General features: G+C 46.1%; 1 protein-coding gene across 4 annotated transcripts in view; it reads left to right on the plus strand.

Annotated features, from left to right (window-relative positions):
* Nucleotides 1-21,892, plus strand: part of LOC130158106 (calcium-activated potassium channel subunit beta-2) — a 152,547-nt gene that overhangs the window by 120,465 nt on the left and 10,190 nt on the right. For 3 of the 4 annotated variants that reach the window (XM_056358505.1, XM_056358506.1, XM_056358502.1), the window contains exons 2-3: nt 13,816-13,926; nt 20,432-20,602. In XM_056358505.1, the coding sequence (XP_056214480.1) occupies nt 13,816-13,926; nt 20,432-20,602 (282 nt within the window). The remainder of the gene's footprint in view (nt 1-13,815; nt 13,927-20,431; nt 20,603-21,892) is intronic. The other variant, XM_056358507.1, reaches the window with a different exon arrangement.

Consider the following 21,892-nt stretch of genomic DNA (forward strand, 5'->3'; position numbering starts at 1 on the left):
ACATCAGTCCAGCTGTTAGGATTTCCTAAGGGACCACAGCAAACCAAAGAAATGCCTTTGCTCTGGTGCTGACAGGTTCTGTGGCATTGCCTTGCTGCTTTGCTTCTGCATACAGCTCCTGACCTCACTGATGTAAATAAGAAGAGAATCAAGTACCTGGTCTCTTCTGAAGTACTTGTCAAAGAGCATTTAAATGATAGACTTCATTAAGCTTGTACATCAGCTTTCAAAGAAGAAAAAAATAGCTGAGCTGGGGAATTCATGACAGCATTTCCAGTGTAAGAAAGAGGAACAGGTGGGGATGAAAGTTAAATTTTACACCCCCATGAAATAAAAATGCAGTCCATATTACAGCAGCCGCTGGAAATATCTTCTGTAATTGAATTACTACTATCAAATTAATATGGGAGAAAAGCCCTCTGAACACATTAGGAGGAAAACTACCGGCTTTTATTTATCTACTATACTGTATTACAGCGAGAGGCAGAACGTGTTACAACTGGGACAACTCAAGACATCTGCAGGGTGTTAGCTAGTGCCTTAACAAGTTTTCCTACAGGTATGTTTGCTTAAATTGATCTAAATAAATTTAAGAATTAAATTACCAGCTTTTAGTAGAAAGATAGGATCTTGAGAACATCTACATATGAGAAACATTTTTGGCTAAACTTACCTTAGCAGCCTCCTGAAGTCACGAGCTAAGCTCCAAAGCACCTTGACAATGAAATACCCAGTGCATCCTGTGGGAGGTGGAACTGGTCTTCAGGATTTCAAGGTCAATATGAAAACACAGCTTTTCTGCATTTTGATTCAAATGTGATTCACATGGTTCCTGGGGCTCAGGTATTCTTAGGAGGGACAGAGGCAGGAGGAGCTTTCATAAAAGCATCAAAAAGGGTGAAAATTAACAGGCAACTCTTAAACTGCCCTAAAAAGCAGAGTACACAGACATAGCCCACACATTCTGATTTTCAACATCTATTTCCTTGTTTCATTAATTTCAGTATCAAGTCCTCGGTAAGAGCCTTTTTTTGTTAGGAAGAAGGTGGGTGCAGGCTGGCCAAATGATGGACACCTTCTAGAAAAAGACCAGGGAAGGCAAGATCGTGCAGGCTGTATCTGCAGTAATTTTCTGAACAAATCCCATCTGCATGGCACTCAAGGGCAGGGGCAAGCTCTTGTTCTCTGAGCAGATTTCTAGCATGTCTTCAATGCACATTTTAGCAGCCAGAATCTGCTTGTAATCTCCCGCATGACATTTGGTGTGATAGGACAGTGAATTTTTTCTTGATCCTGATAGCTCCTGTCATTCAGCAACTGCTGGCCGGCAGCTGGCCGGCATCGGCAGTGCAGCTCTGCTGCAAAGCCAGCAGAGTACGGGGATGATCAATCCCAATGAGGTGCCATGGGGCTCTCCAGCTTGGGAACCTCCCCAAGATAGAGAAGGGATGTTCAACTGTCAGTCCTTGATGGTGAGGAGTTTTGTGCCTACAGCAGGTGAACCTCTTCCCACTCTGTGAAGTCCTTCATACCGCAAGTGCCGGTCCCCAGCACACCAGCGATTCCACTGAGTGTGTGCAAGGGGATGGCACACGGAGCTGCTCAAGAGAAGTAACAGCTTTTTTCCCTGGCAAATGGTACAACACGTGTGGACCTCACACACCCACACTTAGGGACACATGGCATGTCCTGGACACCACCACTGTGTAAGGAGCTGTGGGAGGTGGGTACGAAGCCGCCCACCCACACTTAGATGCCCATGCACAGCCTGGCAGTTCCTCCCAGCCCTGCGGTGCAGGAGTGGGGAGCAGGATAGCTGATGAAATAAAGTGATTGTGAGTTTAGGGACTTGAGTTAGGACCTCTCCTGGATCTGCAGCCTGTCCTAGACATCAAAAGCTGGACCACTGGGCAGTGACATGGCCAGGTGAACCCACCTGCGTAGGAGAAGCTGTTCAGTGCCAGACCTCTCGCTGACTTTGCTAGAAAGACAATTCTTGCTAGCTGTTTCGCACTTGAACTTCTGTACCGAGATGGGTATCTTCCAGGGGCTACTACAAAATAACTTCCCCAAAATGGCCCAGCAACCAAAAATCTATTCCTGCATCCTAACAATTTCAGTGCATCACCACCACACAGTTTTGCTGCCACTGGCTCCTTGAGGCAGCTTTACGCAGCACTATTGAAAAGGAAAACGTTCACTCTGCCCGGGGGGAAATGAAGTGTGGAAGTCCCGTTGTCACTGACAGAAGTTTTGCCTCTAATTCCCCATCTGCTCTTCTGAATGTTAACCTACAGTATTGGCACATAAGCTTAAATGATAAATAGGGATTCCAAATAGAAGGCAGCAAAATGTTAGTCAGATAGGCTGGTGGTGTCTGCAAAAATGTGGTGTGGGCACTCATGTTTCAAGAAAAGGAAATTGTAGGACAAAATATAATGTTATATTACGTTGATTGAGGGAAAATGCTAGCACAGAATAGGACAAACTAATGGGTCGAAAACAGATTTATTTATTTTTTTGATCTTTAATCCATATGGGATCCTACACAGCTCCTCCTTCCTATTCTTATTGTTATTTGTGTTTAGCAGACAAGTAAAATAGCACACGAGGCAAGAAATCTGAGAAGAGAGTAATAATGTGATGCATAGTGTTAACTCACTAGTTTTGGAAATATCCATTTATCTTGGTTAAACAAAAGCTTTGCCCAAGTACTAAGCCAAGTAATCATGATTAGAAAGAGAAAAAGACATTCACCTCCTTGGAAACTCAATAATCTTCAACAGTAATAGCTCTGCAGTGACATAGTTCAAAGCTGGATGCTCGCTGTAATTAATATAGATTATTGCCATATGAAGAATGGAAGCATCTGTGCCTGCTCCTACCATTGTTTTTCTTTCTAGACCAGTTATGAGACAAAAATACATTGGGGATTTGTTTTGTGGACATGGCCCCTTCACTGCTCGAAGTGCTCTGCTGGCCTCAGAGCATTGCAGAGATCTTGTTCACTCGGTTCAAAACTGTGTAGAGGGCATACATATGCTGTTGCCTCTTACAGAGACTTTGCTTTTGGTTTTCTCACTATTTTTTTCCCTGACTCTCAAGAAAAATTGGGTTTATACTAAAAAAGTATATTACAAGAACACACCTACAAAGAGATGCATGAGCTCTCAAGCTATTAGCTTTCTAAGGAGCTAAATCTGCATCTGTACTGTCCAGTGTATGATGCACTGAACTCATCCACAAAACCGGTGATTCAGGGTTTACACTGATTTTTGACCTAATAGACTGGTGCAGCGCTGTACTAAGCCTGGCTCATCTCAGTAGTCATTTTACCCCTTTACTCCGCCAGATTTCTCACCCACTTCATACCAATACTTCCATAGACTTCATTACTACCTTTTGTAATACGCAGCTGTTCATACTTCTCTTGTGTGTGCACATCACTATTACCTTTTATGTTGTGTTCCCTGTCTTTCTAATACCCTGCCTTAACGTAACCCACTTAATTTCTAACTTTCTCCCAGTCTTGCTGATTAGGCTGGATTTGATCTGTGTCCTAACTACAAATGAATCCATTAGAAATGCTTTCTTCTTCTTACACTGGAAATTGTTCTCTGGAGCATGCACCTTCCCTGTAGGAATCAGGGTTTTGCATTGTTTTTCCAGTCAAGCAATAGGTTTCCATGCCTAACATGAGACTTGGAGATCCTTACCAGCGGGCAAAGCAAACGGGGAGCTCTGGAGAGCACGTGCAGGGGTTGAACAGTCTGTGAGGGTGTAGCGATAATACACTTAGACTCAAGAGCCAATAGGTGGCTGACTCTACAGAATTAGGCTTTTAAAAATAAGGGCACTTAGAATACTCAATTCTGTGAAAATTACATGAAATGTATGCAGGAAACAATTTTTTTCTGGTGCTTTTCTACTGCACTTAGGCACAAAATTCTGTTTTGTGAATTTGACACAAATGATCTTATTCAACTAAGTGATACAGATGGTGAAGTCTGTGTCCTGAAAGGATGAGGAGCCACTGCAGGGTGTTTATGGTGCAAAGTGCACCCTTTTGTGATATGAAAAAGAGGAAGGATACTCATGAGATCCAAGCTGGGCTTTTGCTTTTACCACAGAGGTGTTTATTTCAGAGCTCCATGCCTCGGTATCAGTACTATGGAGGTGCTGTATCAGTGCCCCCATCAAGCCCTTTTCTTAGTTTCAAGGCAGGCAAGTAATTTCTACCCAATATCTGTCATAGCCAGGTTTCTGAGCTGGTGCCATCAGTACTATTCACAACCTGTCTGTAGACATCCTTCTGCATCCAGAGGTCCTCCAGCAGGTCCAGGGGACCACTCGTGAGGGAAGCATGACTGTCAGGCAGCTGGACACCCAAGCTCATGCTCCTCTCACTCCTCCAACCTGGCAGCCTCAGACATTTAGATCTCAACTAACTGTTCCTTGCACATCCCAGCAGATTTAATACAACGTCACTCATTGACAGCCAGGGAAACTCAACCAGCAAGTAGTTAAATAACTTGCTTGACTTTTCAGGTCACACTGGCAGGGCTGACATAGCACTCCTGGTTCTCTTCCCTGGCCACTGTTTTGGATCAGACCTTTTACTAACTTTCCCGCACAACCCCAGTGTGCAATGAACAACAAAAGCCGTTGCCTGCAATGGCCAAGTGGCTCTACATCAACACCCAGAGCAGGCGGCCAGCCTGCTTGCTGGGGGAGCAGCACGGGCTGGTGCACTTGGGCCCTGGTCTGAACCAGGGGTGAAGCCAGTGAAGAGCCTGTGCAGATCAGCCCCTTGCTCTGCGCCCCAGTGTCACACCTGTACTTCTGCAGTATTAACAGGCATCTCTGGTTAACGGTCTTTAGGAAGATGCGACATGTGAAACCTCAGCAGTGGGGCAGTGCTCGTGCTGGCTGCCCACCCGCTAGCGGCGCGCGTGTTTGGCCGGCTGCAGTCTGCTAGATCCTCGTAAAGATTAACAAGCAGACTAAATGCGGACTGCTCTATTTTGCCACAGAAAATAAAGTCAGACAGCTAAAATTGGGGAGGGGGCAAAGGGGAGCAGCGAAAGCAGACCAAAGGCAACATGAGTCGTATTTATTTTTTAATCCCATCTCTTTTAGTGTCTGTGATGAGCGCTGTAACTAAAGGAATCTAACTGAATTAGAATTTCAATATGTCCTGAGCAGATTGGAGCTGTTTCCATTCATGAGCAGCACGTCCCAGCTGTAATTGCCTGCTTGCTTATCCACACAGCTCTTTACAGCTAATCCAAATGTGGACTCAAAAATAAATAGTGCCAGAGCATTCACTTCCCGCTGGGCAGTAGTTTTAGCTCGCTTCTGCCTTTGCTTTGTTCCGGCTGGTGCTCTCAATGGCACGGGGACTGACTCAAAGGAGATAAAAGATGATTGACCTGCTCAAGGATTTAGGTGGGAGAAAAACCACTCCCACTGTATCTGCCCTGCTGGTTTGTGCTTTTCCCCTGGGTACTGCTTTGCATCTGTTTATCTTTCTCTGCCCTTGCCTCCCTCCCCAGCTACATTACTTGTGTGATCTGCTTCTACTTTGTGGCTTCCCTAAGGGCTGCTAGTGTCCTCCCGGTCCCCAGCAGCTCATCACCCTTCCCCTCCCTGTGCTCCCACCCACAAATCAGGGGTTTAGCGTTGCTTTCCAAAATGGAACGCTCTCTTCAGGGATATTTGAAAGCTGTGTACTTCTTAGATCAGGTCTTCTCTGGAGGGGCATAAAGCTGAGACACAGCTGCACAAAGCTGGAGGGGATGTCCCCATGGATGTGACTTGATGCTTCCCCAAAGCAAGGCTCTGCCTTTGCTCTCTGGCATGGGAATCTGTATATGTCTTGGCTGTCCTCCCTCCTTGCTGGATGGGAAGTGATTGTCCACCATCTTTTAGGCTATTTTCTCCACTACATCCACCACAGACTTCCTAGGAGACTTTGTCCAAGTCTCAGCAGCCTCTGTGTCTCTGTTCATCGTCTGCAAAATAGCAGTGCCCACACCCTGCTCCTTCACAGTATGGGGTGTTAATCCCAGGACCCTGAGCTGACACTGGTACAGGGACTTATGAGTTGAGTCAGAAGCCACTTCACTTCAGCATAGTCAGAGGTGTCCAGCTGCCACTGTGCAATGAATTATTCTTAGAAGTAGTCTTTTTAGTATCGAAAAGAACCTCCTCTAAGATCTGGTTAAGTGGATATGCACACACCCTCAGCCAGGGAGAAGGTCATTCCCTCCTGGTGACCATCAAAGAGACTAATTTCAGCATGGAGCTAGAGCTGGAAACACCTCCCAGCCCTGGGAGCGGACGATCAATACAGCAGTGAGAGTCCCCTTTGTCTCCTTTCTCTCACCCCCTCTCCATTTCCCACTTGATCGATCATGGCATGATCACAATAAACAGAGCATCTTCACTGCCACCCATATACTTCTAGCCAGCCAGCCTGATTCAGGGCCATATAGGTCTTGTGTGGTGCAGCACCCAAGTTCTATATCCCTCTGTAATTACAGAGTGTTGCGCTAAGATTTAAAGGAGAGCATCAAGCGAGGTAGTGCAGCACTTTCACTGCCTTCATTAGCACTCCCAGCATCCTTCCTCATCAGCGCAATGCTACCTGGTTTTTGGCAGAGCAAATCTCCCCATAAAACTCTCTTGGCCTAACTGACTAGGGGCATGTTGCAGTGCGGGTGACCCAGCCCTTGCCACTGATGCACCCCATCCCAAAGCCAGCCCGTTTTACAAGCAGATTGTGCCCTTTTCCAAAGCCAGAGAGCAGCTGAAATGATGAACATTGTGCTTGTCCAATGTGTCACTTGCTATGTAAATTCAAATTCAGCACAGAAAGCTAAAAATGTTTGCAGAGTCCTGACAGGCAAAGGGGACAATTATCCTCAGCTGTTCCTCACAAATGTTGATCCCCAGTGGCCACAACGTGCCAAGAGAGGCATTGCCTCGTGCTTGGATTGCAAACTCACCAGCGCCAAAACATGAAGATGGTAATAAGGGCTGGCTCCTTGCTAGATGCTCTGCTACCTGGAGATGGCCTGACAGTGTCCTCTGCCACATACTGTGGTGGGACTAGAGCATCCCTTGTACAGATGAGGAAGCTGAGGCCAGTGTGTCAGACTGCTTCAAGGTGACCAGAAGGTCCCCAAAGAAGAGATGTTGGAACTCTTCTTGCTTACAATGACAAATAGTAGCTCCCTCCTTTGTAGCTGACCTGGGAACACAGGAACTTCTTCAAGAAGTTGCTGTTTCAATCAACTAAATCAGAATAATTAAGACTAACACTGTGGCCAAGGTGAGTGAAACAAGTCGTCATGAGGATAGTAATGTACAGGAAGAGTCACTGGAAAAAAAAAGAAAAGAAAAAATGGAGAAGGATGTTGAAGTTAAAAAGATCAGGAAGAATAAAGACTATAAAGTCTACAGACGTGCTGTGTGGGCTACTTAGACTCATACTAGGAAGCTAGCTCCTGGGAAAGGGGAAGCCTAGGGATGAAAGGCAGCATTAAGTGGGAAGGCTTGAAAGTTTTTTCAAAACACAGAAAGCCAGCACTGGGGAAGAAAACATTGTGAGACGGAAACCTGGAATTACTTTGGAATATTTAATTTTGAAGTGTGAATATATTGCATGTAGTCGTGTAGCAAAGAGGTATAGATATCTCAGCCTTTCTGAATCTCTCCCCTACTCCTGTATATACTGGGGAGAGGGAACAAGGAATCGCACAGGATGACTTGAAGTTAAAAGAAATTTTACCTTTTTAAATAAACCCAAATGCCACTATGTTCCACACATAGCTAAGCTGCATGCCCATGTGATGGCTTCAGTTGTCACTGGCAGCCCTGTTCTCCTCCTCATTTGGACACGGAGTGCAATGAGAGCCCAGAAAGACTGCCCTGGGTCCAGGGTGTCTCCCTCTTTCAACTCAAAAACTAGATGGAGAACTCAGCTCTGAGCTCTGGGGAGATTTAGGAGAAGGGCCAGAAACAGAGGTGAATTCATTAATGACGCATCATTAACCACTAGCCTTCCTAAACTCTTGTCAGTACATTAACACCAGCTGCCCATCGCCCATTTTCCCCTTGCCATAATGAGGAACCCCAAATTCAAGGTCATCTGCCAGTTGGATTAGTCAGTTAGTACAGCCAGAGCTCCTGAGATGCTTCAACGAGAACATTTATTTATGTCACCCTGTCCTGCACTGTGCCCATTAGCTTGCAGCACAGCAAAGGCCAGTCACGAGGCAGAAATACACCATTTGATATTGCTGTTGCTGCTTCACAATTTAGTGTTGCTGCTGCCAGAGCGTTAAATGTTCCCTAAGTGGTAACTGTCTTCTACTAATGCAGATGCATTTATTTTATGAGTTAGCTTATTGCTGTTCTTAGTCCATGCTTGCTGTTCCATTATGGCCGCAGACAAGTAGGATTAGGGCGAGCAGATACTGTGATGGAGACCTGCAGAGAAAATAGGTATCTTCATGATACAAGAAGCACCGCCCTCTGAATTGTGTCAGAACAGAGGAACTGCCAGATAGGTCTTCACCTGGTTTCTGGTTTGCACCTTCAGTGCTAGTGGGTGAGACCTTCCTTGGTAGATGTGTGCTGGGGCTTTCATGTCACACCACAGCCACGGCCACAGTCGGTCTCACTCAGGTACCCCCGGCAGATGCCTGCTCAGTGTTTACCACCCAGCTGGGTCTCTCACACTCTCCCTGGTGCAGCTCTGCTTCCATCCACCCCTTCATGTTGCCACGGACCATACTTGGGAGTCAGGAATTTCAGGCACCAGTTTTAGTCCTGGGTCCAGACGGGACCCTCTTAATATACTAGCTACATCCGCCACTCTGCCTGGGAAACTGTTCCACTCACTAAGGCACCTGAATGACAGGCTACCTGACTTTGCATCAGAAATCCAACAGGCCTTTTGATTTATTCTCCCATCCTTCATCACACAATACTTCTCCCTGTTTTCTGGCTCAGCAAATCCATAGGAAAACATACTATCACCAGGCATAGGTGTGGGCAAGACCTATTGGGACATAAATCTAACTGTCTGTACTCAGTAAATTCACTTCAGAGCCAATCACCATCCCCCCCCACAGGTTGCCTTTGATGCCTGGTCTCTGCCTCTTCCTTTTCGCATGGGTGATGGGGGGTGGAACCACCCCAAACAAAGTGTCTCCAACCATGACCAAGACCAAAGATCTCCATCACTCGGCAGCGGCTGCCCTGTCTGTGCAGGAGCTGGCACTGACGCAGTCTTGTAGTACAGGGAGAGGCTGGCATGTGGATTAGCAGGAAAACTTCAGGGCTCACAGGGAAGTGCCTTGGGGTTCAAATGAATCCTCTGGCTGGGAAATATTGGGATGAAGCACCAAGAGCACTTGGCAGCATGGACAATGCAGGACATGGGTGTATCCAGACAAAGCTTAAGAGGTCAGTGATTGTATCTTTAGGTGAATGTTTAGCTTTTGTTTGCTTTTGATGACTCAGGGTGTCTTTTATGAGGCAAAATTAATGCAAGTGCTTATCTTTTTACAGTGGCCACATTGCCCAGGAAATGAAATGCCATAAGAGGAGCAAAGCTCATTAGTTTGGTCCCATAAATGGTTCTCCAAGGTCTCAGAAATGCTATTATTAACATAAACATTGACAGAGGCAATTACAAATAAACATCCATATAAAACCCAACTTTCCATCTAAAAAAGTGGTCTGCAATATTCCTCTTTGGCTGTTCATAGATGTGGTGACCTAGAGGTAAGGGACATTTCATACCAACCATGACCTAAACTGCAGCCTGAGGAAGCAAAGCAGCCAGCCCAGGGTGAAAGTGAGGACAACAGAGCATATAATGTGGTTCCCGAGGTACCAGCTAAGGGTTTTTGAGATTCACCCTCAGAATAACTTTTTTTTTTTTTTTGGAGCAATTTGAAGCAAATGGTGTCCCAGCATGTTTTCTTCACCTTGCAGTCCTCTCTCAGGTGGTTGCTGTTGGGTGGATGTGTTGATGCTCCTTAGGATGGGGCAGAGTGTTTCTAATCTTGTAAGAACTATCTCAAGTCTTCATCTTGCAATGGCTGAAGAAGTGGAAAGCTTGTCAGGTTTTCCAGTGAGTTCTATAAAATTCACCAGAAGACAATTTTCAAGAGGAGGATGACAGCAGGGACAGATGGGAGGAGTAGGGCAGCCCTGGACATCCCCACTGGGTGAACATCATGGGCCCTTAGAGCTGCTTCTTGGCCAGTGCAGAGCAGTGAGGTGACCTGGGCACAGTCGTACATGTGTCCATAGGAGATTGTACACTTATTTACGCTGTGTTTTTCTCTTAAATGCTGTGCATTTATTCAGGATAGACTCAAACATAAAAAAAACCCCTGAGGCATGTTTTATAAAAACCAAAGCTTGGCCTCCTTGCCTGTCTTTGTAGCAACCTCACCGAGAGACAGCTGTGTTGATGCCACACTGGGTAAATAACGAAGGAGACAGCAACGTTCAGGCAAAGTCAAGCAGAAAGTCCAGTGTCCATTCCAGCATCCTGACTCTAGCAAAAGTCACACCAAGTACAGCAGTGTGCTGGTAACCTGCCCTATAGGAATATCCCCTGCAGCCTCCTGACAGTCAAAAACCAGTCTGAAGCACCTCTTCTAAATGTTTGTAACAGGTATTGTCATGACTGTAGGTGCTCCGTCTGTTCAAGCAATAGCACAATCCACTTTTACTCTAGATGCTAAGCTGACATCCTGCAGTAATGAGTTTCACAGGCTGATTACTTGTTGCGTGATAAAAATAAGTTGCCAGCAGCTGACTCAGAGAGGCAATGGGCAAAAAATTAGTGCTACTTGTTTTCTCAGAAAAGAGAGAGGAGACAGGGAAGGAACAGGGTTCACGGTTGTGCTTTGGGATTAATTTAAGGGAGGAGAAAGGCGTGGAAGTTGGCTAACTGACCTGGTGGGGCAGGACACCATTGTGTAAGTTACAACCGTTCTAGGTTACAGGTTCTCCAAAGGTCTTCAAAGGAGGGTCTTGGGGAGTTTGCATTTTTACTATCACAAAAGCTCTTACCTTACAGCTAACCCCTGCCTAAAGGAGCCAAGAAATTCAGTTGCTTACATTTGACCTCTGGAACAGCTGCTGTGATGTCATTGGTGTCACGATTTTACACAAAATTAGGCATGCAATTGTGTGTTAAATAGTGATGGTTAGCTTGGATTGCCCAACTAATGAAGCAGACAGCATTAATGCTATCACATATGGACTGCTGCAGGGCACTGGCACTGTAAAGGAGTCTGAAATCACTCTGACTTTGGCGGGAAGAGAGACAGCCCTTCTCCTCCTCTGGCATCCCCTGGGTGGGACAGACCCTTCTCACCCACCTCTCACCCTGGCAGTGCTCCTGCAATTTGCTCTGGAGCTTGCAAATCTGCCTCCCTGCCTAGGCAGTCCAGCCCAGGTGTCCCCGTAGACTCAGACAGGTGGCAGGAGCTGCTGATCACCTCTAATGTGTGCCCGAGTTTTGCTTAATTAAGAACAGACTCTCTAATAGCATTCACCACCATCTCCTGGTGGCTCCAGGACCACTCGGGCTGTGGCAGCGCAGCCAGCCAGGCTTTCCTGTCATGCAGCTCACACATGACACCCTAAAGGGTGCAGTGGTAAACATGTAATTTTATTTTCCAGCATTAAGGGACTCAGCCTGGGACAGGTCTCCCTCCAATATCCGATGTGGTCTCCAGGCCCTGGGATATTTGCTCTGAGCCGTCCCCATTGCTCGATGCAGAAACACCAGCTCGTTTGGTGCAGGCTTGGCAGTCACTGTTGTGCTCTCTGTGGCAGTGTGAGTGCAATCTTACATACCAGAGGGAGGATTAGACTCAAGGTCCTGCAACCCAAATTTCTGGCCAACATCGCTACAAAAACACTTCTTAGTCGGTGGCTATATTGATTAGATTCTGGCAGATGCTATTTCACCCTTTAAACTATATTTATTTCAGGGAGGAAGTGCCTCGTCTTGTTTATTCTCCAATACTTAACTACAGTGCTTGTAAGAAAAGCAAAGTCTTTTTTGGCTCTCAGAGCTGCAGTGATGACCACAGAGTCAGGGAAAGGGCTGGGGGAGATTCCCCTCCTTCTTTCTGTTTCCCTTCTTGTATGATTTGCTGCCCATGAATGCAGCACAAAAGCTTCATCAGATACTGCCATCTCTTACTTCAAGCGAGGTCCCTGCCTGCAAGTCCCAGGGCCAAGCCAGCATCCCTGAGCATGGCAGCAGTATCCCAGCAGGGAGGGGGTGATGGGGTCACCCATTTGGCCACTTTGCCCAGCCAACAGCCCAAAGGGGATGTGAGTTTGGCCTGGATCTGCATGACAGACCCCGTGGTGGGGCTCTGGGCTGACTCCAGATGGACATCCCAGTCCCTTGGCACACATCAACCTGTCCACATACAGATGGATTTTGGCCCCTGTCCACATTGGTCTTCCCCTGCAGCCATCTCTACGGGATTTAAGCATTCTCCCAGGTTCACCACTATGCAAATACTGAAATTAGCCCTTTGCATGATTATGTGCAAATATAAAAAAAGTGACAGACTTTTTCTGACAAGGAGCACTGAGGAATTCATGTGCCTTCTCCACTGACAGCATCAGCAGTCAGGTTTATTTTTGAATGAACTAAAGGATGGCCCCCAGTCAATGAAAAACTTCAGCATTAAACTATTCAATATCTGTAATATTTCTTCTTTTTCTTAAGCTTTGGTCTGAATGCAGTAAAAGCACAATGTGCTGTGCCAGGGAATAACGCAAAACACAGCCCTCACCAGGCAGCTCTCAGAGATCGAGATTTTAACGGAGTCTCACTATACTACAAGGACCAGATTAGGAGGAGCTACAAGGGGACCTGTAGCCCCACCAGCAAGTCCAATATAGCCTGTGCTTCCAGCCTGGCAATGAAGTTGCCATCTGGAAAGATAGTTGTTCACATGCAGTTGATCTGGCGTAACCAAACTCTGCTAGGAATGACGTAGATACAGTGAGTGTGCCTTGAACCAGGACAAGAGAGCAGCAACGCTTCCCGAGAGCCTTTCAACTCTGTATTTCTGATTCTATGAGATCTAATTAAAGTACAGGGTCAAATTCAGTCCTTAAAATGTAATCCCTCAGACTTTCCCCCTCTTCAGAAGACCCTGAGAGAAGGCAACAGGTCTCATACCCTGCTGTGAAACAAAGAAGCCCCTGGGCAGGATTCTAACTGGTCTGGCCAAATGGCCTTGGGACAGCCACTTATCTGTGGGAAAAGAAATCTTTTCCACATCAGTTACATTTCCACAAAATGCTGCATTTATGTCTCATAGCTGTGCCTCATCCAGACAGCTGCTGGGGAGCCTCACCTTACTGAGAGCTGCAGTACAACCAAAAAACTGTAATGAACTTATGTGCTTAAACAACAGTCACTTTGTCCCCCAGAAACACTGCCATAAGAACATTGGATGTAGCTACTACCTTTCCTTAAACTACTGATAATTTCCTGTCCATGCAGTGTGGAGCATAGCTAAGCCTGTACAGTACCCAGGATCACATTTTACCAGTGGGGCTAATAAGATTTATCCTTCATTCCCACACTTTGGTCTGTCATCCCCATTATTTCACATCTCACCTTGAGTTAACAAACGGTCCATCTTCAGAGCACACTGGCACGGCCACAGGGGATTTGGTACACTGGATATAACGTGGTCTGCCACATTGGATGGGCAGTGACAAAAATTATCCCTCTTCCCCCAGGTCCTTCCATCGTCCCACTGCAGCAAGCAAAGCCAACACTGGGCAATCCTCTAAAATGTTTATTTGGACCAGTGGCCGAAGTTCTACATCTTACAGACATGATGAGAAAAGGTAAACGGCATCTATGCTGATTGTCTCTTACAGGTTTGAATCTTTAGGAGTGTGGCCTGTAGCTTCTCTTCAGTGGTGGCACTTAGAGAAGTAGGAGGGATGCAAAGGGTGTCTGGCCCTTCCTCCAACCCTGCCAGCTACTGCTCCATGACAGCAGGACCAGCTGATGAGTGCCAGGGTTAATGTGCCAAGCCAAAACAGAGCAGAGGGACAATGCCAGAGCCATGGCCAAAGTTTTCCTTGTTCCCAGGACATCAGCAGCACACTGTGACCATCTCTGAGGTCAGCACACACATCGCACACTGAAGAGCACACTAATCTCCAGCCTCAGGTTTGCAGCTCCAGCCCCCATGAAGCCTTCATGCCGGTTGCAAGTGTCCTGCTTCCAGCTGTTGGCCCACACTGCTCCTGCACCCTGCTCAAAACACACACACATACCGTGCCTCCTGTCCCTCAGCCAGATCACTGCCCTACATAACTTTTACACATCTGGATGATGCATGCAGCTGTCAGAGATGTTTTCTGTTTATATGCACACGTGTGTGAGGATGCGCATGTGTGCAATACATCGCACAATAGCTGGGAGACAGCAAGTGGCATGAAAGTGAGCTGGTAGCCACCAACCCACTTAAGTGGTGTTGCTGGAGGGAATAAGCAGAAGGAGACAGAGGAATGAATGAGTTAGTGGATCTCCCAGGGGAGCAGGGAATTACACAGAAGAGAAGGATGGGAAAGAGAAAATTTGAGTCCACAGGCAAAGGCAGCACTCGGGGAAGAAAAAAGTTAAATGTCACTGATGAAAGAACAATTTGCAGTAATGCTCAGACTTATCCTTCCAAAACCTCTCTCCTTTGTAGTGACATTTGTTGGACAGCTTGCCTTGTCGCAACCAGACACATTTCCCTTTCTTTTCTATCCCCCTTCCCTCCCTTGCCTCCTCTCCTTCAGTTCCTCTTGCAGTCACTACTAAATGTAATCACAAAAAATCAGACTGGCGAAACAAAACCAGAGGTCAATGTAGCTACAGTGCCAATTAGCAAAACACACTCTTCAGTTATTCTAATGAGACATTACTGCTGACATCTGCTTGGAAAAATGCACTCGTGAGTTCAGGCAGCAGAGCTGCCCTCAGGACGCCGAGTTTCTTTGGAGAATTTGCCCATTTGCTGAACTTTTCTGCAACGGCTGCATAGGTGTTTGGCTTTTTTTGATAATGCAATCCCAAACAGGCATTTTGAAGCCACACAGGCCAGCTTGGCAGCAGGTTCCCATGGACTCTCAGTTGGAGCCAGTTATCTAAACGCCTCATGTACTTCTGCAAGTTTCCTTTTTAATTGAATTTTCCCCAGGCTAATGTTCTTCTGTGTTAATACACTGTCATGGACAGGATGGGGATGGTCCAAGGTTAGACACTTGGAGGAGACACCTGCCCACACGTTAGGCTGGCTGGAAGCCACGTGCTCCTGATTAGCATGGCCTTCAAGTCACACCTGCCTTTCAGCGAGACTTGCTAACGCGGGCTGAGCGCTGTGGCTGTGCTGAGCAGGGCTCGTCGGTGCCTGAGCAGCTTCAACCCCAGGCAGAGCTCGCCCCTGCCTGCCTGCAGAAACAGGGAGGTGGGGAGCAGCATCTCAATACCTACACGCCAGCCCTGCTAATTTCAGGTGCCTTTTCAAGCCTTCTGGTGGTTTTATTTTGTGGGTGGTTCTGTACAGAAGGAATTGTTCATGCCCTCTGAGTGATTAATAACATGCAGGGGGGAAAAGGAGGAAGAGAAAATGGAAATAGGAGAGTGCTGACCACAGCCTCAGGACTGCAGAAAAGAGGTGTGAACACAGAGCAAGTGTTGGTAGCGGGAGAAACTCATCTGCCAGTGTCTGGCAGTGATTTTAACATGTGTAAGGTCACCAGCAGCATCACTATATCAAACAGGCAGTGCGTTTTAGAGCAATTGCTTCCCCTACATGACCCCTTCCTAGGAATTTTTGTTCTTTAAACTTCAGAGAGGAAAACTGTCACGGAGCAGCAAACTTGTCACCTAACACATGCTGCAACCACAGGTTTTTGAGGCATTGTACCGTAATAATAACCTGTGCAGCAATGGGTCACTTGCTGTGGAGGAATCACCTCATACTGGGTGGAATATACATCTCTGGCATCTCCTTTTGCAGGGCCAAGCCCAAAACGTATATATTTCATTGCTGATCCAGATGTCCACTGTTTCCTAACTGCCACTTTTTATGCTTCGGAAAAACCTAGTCAAGCCCTCATTCCTTCGCAGCTGTCAGTTAGGCTTTCCACAACTGTAAGCTTGGAAAACCAAAGCACTGGTTTGGTTTGGTTCAGTGTGGTGGGGGACAGGGAAGGAACTGAGTGAATGAAATCAGTTCATATCAATAGGAATCCTTCTACAACCATCACTGAGACTTTTGTGAGAGCTCCAGAGAGATGTCCTGTTTCCATAGCTCTAATAACAAAAAGTGATGTGGCTAAATATACCCCATAAAGAAAAATGTAATGAAATTGGCTTCTGAGCAGGAAAGTTCCTGAGCACTGTAAATTCTGCGGGTAAGATACAGGAGGGTTTTTTTGACCCTTGCGTTCAAGGATTTCTGATATCAGTAAACACCTCAACGTGAGGTAATTTGAGTGACATCTGTGTAACAACTGTGATACCAGAGAAATGAATGTGAATTCAAAGTCACTCTGAATGACTCAGGCAGGCAGGCATCCTCATCTGACAAGCCCCATGACCACGCAGTGCCAGAGCCGGTAACAGCTCCCTCAGCACCACACCGTGGTTCATTTGCAAGGGAAGGAAACTGAGGGTAGGTAATTTGTGTTTGGGGGTTTTTTTTGTTTGTTTTGTTTTATTGGGTTGTTTGGGGTTTTTAAGTAATTGCAGGTGCCTGGCTACTTTAGCTTTCCAGTGAGGAAACTGACCCCCTTTGCAGAGCTCTTAGATCTACCCATTTTGGAGTGAAAGAAGAACTGTTGTACTGGGACAGAAGGAGCATTAATTTAGTCACTCCTGGTCTACGTGGCAGTGCCCAGTTGCAAACGCTTTGCATACAGGACCATTCCTAATACATGCCAATAAATTAATCATATCCCTAGCGCTGCAGAGCAGTCTTGTGCCAGCAGAGCACACAGCAAAGTTGGTACGCATCGTCCTTCGCATAAGCAAGTACTAAAATGCCAAGTACCTCATGGTGGCAAACAAAGGTCCTGGGTGCAGCCAATATGGGCAACCCTACAGAAGACGCAGAACTTCTTTATTAAGGCTGGTGAGCTCAGACTGGCATTGTAACTCTCCCTGGCTGTCTCGTGTTCGGGCTAACACAACCTGGGTTGCCTAATTTCATCACACGGGTCCTCCCTAAGTCTTCCTCTGGAGATCACGTAAAAAGCTGCTGACCACATTGCAGAGGGATCCCTGCACTGCTGCTGGGCAGGCAGATACGGAGAGGGAAATCTCTGCTCTGTTCCCTGCAGGCACGGTCATGGCTGAGATTCCCTCTCTGGCAGCTGAGTCCGGGTAGAGCAGCCAGCCCATATCCTCTGAGCAATTTGGCAAAAGAAGCATGGAGATTTAGCAGGGGAGAACCTCAGTTTGGAAACGACCAAGGGAGCAAAGACCTTTTATCCTTGCGGGCTTCCTTTCTAATAAATGTCTTTGCACAGGGCAGAGAGATCCCATCTTCTGACAGCTGGGACTTCTTTAAAAACAGACAGACCCCCTCAGTGTCATATCTGGGGAGCTGTCACAGGTAGTCACAAGTATTAGACGGAGTCGCCTAGATGAGCAGTGTCTGGAACGCAGTGATCTGTACTTAAACACACCGCAACAGTCAGCTAATTGTGGCTGTGCAGCCCTGGGATCCAAAACCAGCCAGCTAAGCACGACACTCTTCCAGTTCACCGAGCAGAAAGAGGTCCCTGGGCTGTGCCAAAAGTTCACACGTACACAAAATGACACACACCCGCCAAGAGCAGCGCACACGCGTGTGCAGGCACCGCTGCCAGCCCAGCTAGGGAGATGCTGAGGTTGCTCTGTTAGTGGCAAAATGTTCTGCACAATGGGTCACGTCCCCCACAACCAGGTTCTCGGGGGCACAAATGTGAAGCCTGGGAATAGCAGGTGTTCCCAGCATCATACAGAGAAAATTGGTGCCTCCCTGGTACAGGCACGAGCAGGAGGAGGAGGAGGAACGGTTACTCAATGTGTTCCCTGGGCTGCGCCGGGGCCGGTGCCTCACGTGCTGGCACGTGCCAAGCCACCACATGCCTTGGCGTGTCTGTTACCAGGCTGGCTCCTGGCAGGGATTCAGGAGAAAAAAAAAGCCCTCAGCATGGTGCACCAGGCTACCAGTTTTTCTGTTTGGGGCTTTGAATAACAAATATTTGCAGAAGAGCAACCTAGCCGGTGCTCCGAGCACAACCCCGGAGACAGGGCGTTATTTACTGCGGCAGGTGAGCACAGGACACGCGCCCGGCAGGTGGTCACCATGCACTGTCCCCTTGGCCAGTCACCCACCAGGTAGATCATCTCTACAACATACCCTTCAGTCCATCCTTTTTTTTTTTTACCTCTCATTGCATGTTTCTCAGCTCAAGGCCACGTGGGAAGCACTTGTAACCATTCCCAATTAGCTATTTGTTTTTAAACTGTCCATTTGTATCCCTTTTATGTCCTAGCTGCTCTGATGACATTAGTGAGCAATTGCACTGTGTCTGTTTTATGTCTACGCGCTGACATAAGTTATGCTGTGTGATCGGTTAATGTGCTGGAACTGCATGACAATCTCTGCCTTCCTGCCTGCTTCCATTTGGGAGCAATGCAGATCCTAATAGCAGCTCTCAGAGTTAAACACACTTTGATAAATAATAATAGAAAAGTAACATTAGATTATTACTCTACATTACTTCTTTGAAGGCAATTGCATCTGCCAGTTCACGATATATTTTTTCTCCCCAACACTGGAGAAAATTTTGACAGGCTGAATTACCATTTCATTTCCAACTAGGAAAACATTGACAAGCTGTAAAGGATGGTTTTGAAGAGAAACCATGGACATCTAAAGATGTAAATACAGTTGGAAGAAGAAGCCTCAAGGGGTCTTAGGAATGGGAGACTATTGACTGCAGTACCATCTAAGCAAGGCTGTTGTTATAAAACCCCACACCATATGTGCTTTTCCTGACTATGAGTCATCATCGAAACACAAATTCAATTCCAGTTTCAGGGAGTTTATGATTAAACCTATTTTCTCATTTCTACTGTGTTTACGTCTGACTTTACTTCTGTCAATTCTATTTCTCTGTCCCTGTTAGCGAATGTAAGTTACATGTCTGGTGTGACACCGTGCTTTTTTCCAAGGTTGAGTGAAACTTGGTGGTTTCAGCTTAAATGAGTGGTGGGTTTGCTAGAGCCCAAAGTGATTTTGATGTTACTCACCTGCCATTTTGCAGACAGGAGAAGAGGAACTTCTTCCACGTGTACTACTATGTCCATGTTATGGTGGTGCCAGGGCTCAGAGGCGTGCGGTTCACATGCTTCGGGTGCTGCCTGGATGATTCAAAAGAACCGTAACAGAAAACACAGGAGATTTTGACCAGCCTCAGGTCTGTAAGTACATTTTAAACCCACAAAGTTTGAGTGTGTTTGAAATGTACTCAAATATTTCCTTCTTCACCATTGTGTCCTCGTGACCCACTGAATCATCAAAGGCTCGGAGATGAAAGAAGGACTTATGGTTAGAAAATGCAAAGGACTCTTTGCTGAAGGGGGAACGGCTTGTTGTATTTTTTATTTTTTTTTTTAATCCCAAAACAAATAGCTCCGGTGGATAATTTTCTGCAAGGGTTTTCACTGTAATGACTAACTGGGCTTCCAGAAAGCTATTTTATAAATAAAGTAAATAAGCTCCCAATCAAAAACCCTACAGAAATCAATTGCAAAATCCCCATAGTGTTTTGTGAGCTTTGAATCACACTCAGGGCGGAAAATTACCCAAGCCACTAGTCTGTAGGGGATCAGAGAGGGACGTGGCCCTTTCAGATAATTTTAGTGCCAACTTTCTTCAGGCTATTTTCTGCCTACGGTGACATAAGATTTGTTACCACATGCAGCTGAAGAAAGACACCCCATATACCTAAACATCTTCTAGTGGCCTCAGGTGGCATTGACAGGTCACATTCACCTATGGTATAACTCAGCTGAACCAATGAAGCTGTACCAAAGGAGGAGTTACTGAGCTGGCACACATGTCTAATCTTTATATTTGCTATAAGGGGTTTTTACCTTTTCGGAAATGGTCGTAATTTATTTTGGAGATGAATAAGTTTCCACCAGGTCAGAGTGAATCCGATGAAAAAGGACACCCGAGGACCCTTAAGCCTTTCTCTCCCATGAGATGGGTATGGAGGTGGAACTACCCACCTTGTAGAGGCTTCATTGATTAAATATGAACTTCACATAAGAATGTATTATTTTCAACCTCAGAAATATTTACCAAAAAATCAGGGATCACGATCTACTGGACAAAAGGAAAACAGTCACAGCCCTAAAAGCCGGAGAAGACCGGGCCATACTCCTCGGGCTGGCCATGATGGTGTGTTCTATCATGATGTACTTTCTCCTGGGAATCACCCTGCTGCGGTCTTACATGCAAAGGTAATTTCACGATGGTTACCCTGTCTCACACTCTCTGCTCCAGATGACTTCACTTGGCTTATGCATTTGGCTTTTTTTACTAAAGTTTTATAAGTTTTCCTTTGGACACCATAGGCCTGATTCTGCACTTCCCATATAAACTAGGCATCACTACAGCAAAAGCAAGCTGAGTAATACCAGCATAGGCAAGGGAAGAATTGTCCCTGTTTGACAAAATATTGACCCATAGGCTTTAGACTTGCCAGAGTTTAGCACCAGTATGATATCCATATCATCTGGTCGGCAGTCTGCTGAACCCCATAAGCCTCCCAGGGGCTGTTGTTGCGAAGCCCAAACTCAGGAGAAAACAGCAAAAATATTTAGCGGCTTCAGAAACAACGCACTTTCAAATGAAGAATGGAGAATTAATTTGGAAAACAAATCAAGCTGCTTTGTAGCATGTCGTTTTCCATGTAGGTTATTACTTTCATTTTAACAAGTGAAATCCTCCTGAAATGTATTAATTTGCTGAAAGGGAAAGATCATCTTTCATCATTTCTACACTGCACTTAATTTTTCTGAGGCTTTCTCTGGCTTCCTTCTCTGCCACGGAGCAGAAAGTTTGGCCTGTGATTCATTAGCAGCATTTGAAATCAGTTTTCAAGCACCAGCCCTATTTAAAATCCTGCCCCAACTGTAATAAGACTGTCAGCAATGCTTTTTCTGCCCTGATCAGTGGAGTTAGGATAATGAAAAATGTGTAACTGGGGATCAAAACATTAGTCTGTCATGTCCAAAATCACCCCTGAGGCAGTGGCCAATACCTGGCACATTTTGGCTGATCCACCTCAGGCTTCTTCTTTAGGCATGTACAGTAAGTGCCTGGAATTAACTGGTACGAACGTCCTCAATTATATTGGTGCACCTGCAGGACAGTATTTCTTCTTGACCCTGCAATGATAAGGAAAATTTAGCGATGCCTGAGGCTGAACTGTACTGATTTGCAGCATCTTATTTGTGCAATAAAGGTATTTGTCCCTTTTTAAATCCAGGCAGAGTTTAGATTTTGAAAACAGAGATCAAGACCTTTTAAGTATCCACCAGCATTTGCTTTTCCAAGTTTCTCTCCCAGACCTTTCAGCAATATCAGGGTCAATTGCAGAGGCTGCTAAGGTCAAAACTGCTCATGTGGAAAGAGATGATTTATATTACAAACTATGTGAAAAATTGCCAGAAGATATCAAAGCACCTATGAAGTATCAAATATTCCACCTTCACAAGTCTGCTGTAGGTAGGTGTTACTTTATTGCC

This window comes from Falco biarmicus, chromosome 13 (assembly GCF_023638135.1).
Source record: "Falco biarmicus isolate bFalBia1 chromosome 13, bFalBia1.pri, whole genome shotgun sequence".
NCBI lineage: Eukaryota > Metazoa > Chordata > Aves > Falconiformes > Falconidae > Falco > Falco biarmicus.